Source organism: Egretta garzetta, unplaced genomic scaffold (genome assembly GCF_000687185.1).
Source record: "Egretta garzetta isolate BGI_Z169 unplaced genomic scaffold, ASM68718v1 scaffold108, whole genome shotgun sequence".
Lineage (NCBI taxonomy): Eukaryota > Metazoa > Chordata > Aves > Pelecaniformes > Ardeidae > Egretta > Egretta garzetta.
In genome coordinates, this window is record NW_009260614.1 from 1,343,062 (window position 1) to 1,348,416 (window position 5,355).

The following is a 5,355-nucleotide window of genomic DNA, read 5'->3' on the forward strand; positions in this document are numbered from 1 at the left end:
TGCTGCCTGTTGGCAGAGGGACGTGCCCAAGGCACTGGCTGACACTATCCAGAAGTTGGGTTTTATTTTTATTAAAAGATTTTAACTGCTTTTAATGAAAAGTCAGTTGTGCTTCTTTATATATATATATATATATATAATTTTAATAAATTACGCCAAACTCATGCCATTGCCACAGCTCTTTTTCCGTCGATCTTAATGAACTCTGGTACTGGATGGAGCATCCACATTCATGCTCTGCACTTGACTTTGCTTACATTTCTGCTACAGCTTGCTCTGCTCTTGCGCTCTTTCAGATAATAACGTACAGAGATTACCTCCCACTTCTGCTTGCGGAGGAGGCCAGCAAGTGGATCCCTTTGTACAGTGGCTACGATGAAAATGTGGATCCTACTGTCTCCAATGTTTTTTCCCTGGCTTTCCGATTTGGCCATACCTCAGTACAGCCTTTTGTATCCCGTTTGAATGACAGCTTTCAGACTTCGGGTTCATTCTCCCGTGTCCCTCTTCATTTGACCTTTTGCGCTACTTGGAGAATTATAATGGAAGGTAAGAATGTGGGGCAGCCAGCAGTCCTGGTCTGGTCCTTACCAGCACCAGGAGGTCACATGAACCTAGGCTCCAAAAACTGCTTTAGCTCCATTTATTTCACTGGCCTCACATGAATTACAGTGCCGTTCAGCTTTGAAGGTGCTCATGTCATGTCTACCCAAGGGGCTGCAGACGAATCAGTGGTCTGCTGAATGTGGGGCACCAGGACAGTCCTGCACAATTGCCACCAAACACAGCCTAACGCTGGTTCTGTGCTGTACCCAGGCAAAGGAGCCCTGCCAAAAATTACGTGCCATTATATTCCAACCACTGAACATTATCAAGCAGCAGCTCCTGTAGAAGCAGCTACATTGGAGCAGGATTTTGCATCAGAACATATAGTTCTGTAGCTTCTGTTGCCCATTTTTTCGGTGTTGGCTTCCTCAGTTCACTGCATGATAATTGCGTTCATGTTCTGAACATGTCAGTGCGTAACCAGAATAGGTAACACATTAAACCTCCTTCCCAGGTTGCCGTGGGTCCCAGCTCAGCAACACCCGACGGCGTGAGCATTGCACATTTACTCAAATAGCTCAACTGCTCATGCTATTCCAGGAGGCCTGAGACTAATATGCCGAATGTTGGTCAACCAAAATTTATGTCAATCTAAGCTCTTCTATCCCCTGTTAATTAGTAGATATTGCCAGAGGGTGATGCATCCAGCCTGACCGAGCTAAGACAGCATAATTCCTTCCTCATAGTGGCCATCTCTCTTCATGACTCTAACAGGAGTTATGGGATTCTGCTCCTATACAACTGGTATCTGCAGGCATGAATCTTTCCAAGGAAGAAAAATGTCTCCTCCAAAATGAGTTATCTAACTAATTGCCGAAGAAAACATATCAAAATACACACATACAACCAGTTTTCCTGTGTTCTACTAATACTGTCCTCTTAATGGCTATGAAAAAGACATAGACAAACAGACATGAATTGGTTCTGTCATTGTATTTAATGTTTTAATAAATATTTGTCAATTAATGGCTAATTATAAACAGAATCAACTGCAAAATGTAAACCTTGGAGAGAAACCCCATGTATCAGTACATGCTGGGGACTGGCAGGCTCAGGAGCAGTTCTGCAGAAAGTGACCCAGAGGGGGGCAACAAGCAGATTTAGGGCTGCAAAAGGGAAGGCTGAGGGATGGAGATGAGGAGGGATGGGGCATCCAGGTGCCAAAGGGAGGCCTCATCCACTGACATACACAGGTATGTACAGATGCACCAGTATATGTTGAAATGGAAATACGGAGCTAGGTGAACCCCTCACAGCCCAGAGCAGAAAAGACATCTAACGCAGCTCTGCTTCAGCTGCACAAAATGGACCATCAAAGCTGTAACTGGGTACAAAAATTCTTGTCCTGATTTGCCATGAATGCAGGTGGCATTGACCCGCTAATACGAGGCATGGTGGCTGATCATGCAAAACTGATGAAACAGAATCAACTGCTTGTTGAGGAGCTCCAGAACCACCTTTTTGAACAGACAGGGATAATGGGTCTGGATCTAGCAGCCCTGAACATGCAACGGGGAAGAGACCATGGCCTTCCAGGTAAGGAGACACAATGTCCTGTGAACAATACCCTTTTTTCTTCTGCTATTTATAGTAGTTCCACAAATGTACTAAGCTTTTTCCATACCAATGGGAAGAAACAGTACCTTGATTCAAGGGCGAAGGATGGATAGAAAGTCAAGATGAGGGAAGAAAAGGTCTCTGCAATATGAACATTTTTCTTTTCTGAGGGATTTAAGAGAAGTACAAAAGGCTTGGAAAGCAAAGATGATATTTGGGATAATGGTAGGGGTAGAAAACAATGGTGTATTGCAAAGAGAGAGCATGTGGGGTACAGAAGGTACAGTTGCAAGCAACCAAGTTCAGCTTTCATGTGGGCTAGACAGATCATCTGTACTTTGTTCTTTGCCCATCAATGCTTATTTTGTGTCTTCAGACAACCCAGAGCTCTGAGCAGAAGTGGCTTGCACCCACAGGTATGATTGCCCCCAGGCGCTGGAGAAGAACGGGTGCTCTTGGCTTAAGCACAACCAAATGTTGCTCCTTTCTAGGGCTTTGATCCTAGAAATTTTGCTTCCCAGAACTGCAAAGTCTGGTGCCTTCACCCACAGCACTAGATAGCTCTAACTGACAGGATGTGATGAATCTGTAGTCACGTGCAAAGACAACCCAAATTGTTAGTTTAGCGTGTGCATACAAACAGGACTTTTGAAAACATAGCATTTGTTGTGACTGTCTAGACAATAATGTCTTCCAGATCCTTCAACGCCATGAGAAGAAGCAGACGTTGCTCATGGGCCAAGGGGTCTGTTCAGCTCTGGAGTGTAGGCAGATGGTGGGGAGGTATGGGTCCTGATCTGCTGCTGTTCCTGCTTTTGCAGGTTACAATGCCTGGAGGCGCTTCTGTGGGCTCTCCCAGCCTCAAAATGTACATGAATTCTCTGAGGTTCTAGGCAATTTCAAACTGGCCAAGAAGTTCATGGAGTTGTATGGGACACCAGACAATATTGACCTCTGGATTGGGGCAATCGCGGAGCCCTTCATTCCCCAGGGCAGAGTTGGACCCCTCCTGGCCTGCATCATTGGCACCCAGTTCAGGAATCTGCGTGATGGGGACAGGTAGGTAGCTCTGAGAGCAAACTTTCCCCATGGCATATATTATGGGGAAAAAATGCCAGCATTTCACGACACACTAAGCCAGCCCATCTCCAACACACCAGTGAGTGCTTCCTGCAAGGCTCACGCCTTGATTTTTGCCCAGCTACAAAAGGGCTGGTTTTTGCAGCCTTTTCCTACAGACCCATGCAGCTGAGGAGCATCTGCTCCAGGCCATGAGGGATCTGCAGTGGTCTCTGCCTGAGGTGACATTTGGTCTCAGGGTGCAAAAGGGGAGGACTCGTCACTGCATCCCAGCAGCCCAGTGATGCTGCATGGAAGAGGCAGATGAGTGGCAGAATCTGGACCTGGGCATGCCTGGAGACACCTCTTTCCAGAGAGGTGTGCCAGCCGCCTGATGAATCAAGGTGGACCTGAGCAGAGGCTCACCTTGGCCAGATTCCCATCTTGGTGAGTCACCAGCACCAAATGCCTTCAAGGAGACCGTAAGCTGCTTCTGAAAATATCATTGCAGATTCTGGTGGGAGAAACCGGGAGTTTTCACTCTGCAGCAGTTGCATGCACTGAGAAAAGTCTCACTGTCAGCAGTGATCTGTGACAACACTCACATCAAAAAGATACCCAGGAATGTGTTCAAGGTCAACAGTTATCCTGAGGACTTCATTGACTGCCATGAGATCGATGTGCTGGACCTCTCACCCTGGAAAGATGAGCCTGAGAGTGGCACGAAAGGTAAGCAGTTGTCTGAGGTCTGTCAAAAATAATAAATGTCCTGCAGGGCCAGACTCTTGTGTGCCTAAAGAAATAAAAGAATTAAAGTCATCACAGTGACTCTGCCCCGCAAAAGACCTTGACCATCCATTCAGCCCCACTCAGAAACCACTGGAGGCAGACGTGCTGTTAGCCTAGTGTCCTTGCAATCCATCACCTTCATCATGCCTTAGTAGCCTGCCTCTTCCTCCTCAATTAGATGGGAAATCCCTGAAAATGTGCTGGCCCTTGTGAACATGTCCTTCTCTAAGCACTTTATTCCAGGACAACTGGAGTCTTCCTTCACAGGAAGAGTTTCCATGAAGAAATCCATCAGAATTAACCAACCTGCTCCAAATTCTTTCTTTGCTGCTCCAAGCCCCTGATCTCCCCTTGCCTTCCCTAAAACTCTAAAGCATTTTAAGGCCTATCTGGAGTTGTTCTGAGACTGTATGGCCTGACACATCAGTATTTTAATACATACAGTCCAGTCAGAGGATGATGATATCCCACGTCCTGAAAGAATCCTGAAAGGCAGAAAACCAGCACCCTCATATATGAGATGAGGAACCAGCTGTGCCTTCATACTGATACATTTTTGGCACAGGCCCTCCCAGTTGGAAATAACGTAGGGAGAACAGGGACTTGCAGAAGACAGGTATGGCCTGAGCAGAATGGACTGGATTGAATTTTTCTTCCTGGCAACCCATTTATAGATGACCACAATACCTGGGGGTCCCCTACACTGTCCTGCAAGGCGCAGACCACCAAGCATCTCCCTGCAGTTCCTGTGCCAAGTTCAATTGTATCGGTACTTGAGACAGACACTGCTGTTTAAGGCAGACATTTGCACTTGATGTAAAGGCTAAATTATGGTGTCTTCACTCCATTCTTTAGGAACAGCGTCCATCTGATGGTCACCTTCTCTCTGAACTATAGCGGCTTCCTGATTTCTTTTATTAACTTAGTCTTATAGTCACTAAAATTTGCTGAGCTGCTTCCTGTGGCTCTTTTATCACCAGCTGGGAGGAAGCTGAGCTGTGTTTGCATAACCCAGAGACAGTGAAATCCCAGTTCAAAAGAAACTGCTAAAAGTTTAACCTTTTCAAGTGCTAAGAAATCACCCCAAAAGCACTTGCCCGAAGGCCTGTTTGATGCCAGGTCACTGGAGGCCCCTGTCGACAAGGCTGGAAGCATTGAGGTGTCTCGGGAGTACAAGGATGCAGGGGTGGCCCGCTACACAGTTACATATTCACCAAAGACTATTTTAAGCTATGGAGTCAAATAAAAATGTGTCCCAGAAAGACTTTCTGCCTCTCAGTAGCTTTTTCTGCTTCATTGGCAGTTTCCGATACTGCTCATCAGACCAGTGCTGGAAACTTTTAA

At 46.3% G+C, this 5,355-nt stretch overlaps 1 protein-coding gene across 1 annotated transcript in view; it reads left to right on the plus strand.

The window, feature by feature from the left end:
- The window catches only part of LOC104131757 (myeloperoxidase), a 15,095-nt gene extending 9,740 nt beyond the window's left edge, over nt 1-5,355 (plus strand). The window contains exons 8-12 of the mRNA XM_009644961.1: nt 297-549; nt 1,972-2,142; nt 2,985-3,222; nt 3,734-3,951; nt 5,315-5,355. Of these exons, the coding sequence (XP_009643256.1) occupies nt 297-549; nt 1,972-2,142; nt 2,985-3,222; nt 3,734-3,951; nt 5,315-5,355 (921 nt within the window). The remainder of the gene's footprint in view (nt 1-296; nt 550-1,971; nt 2,143-2,984; nt 3,223-3,733; nt 3,952-5,314) is intronic.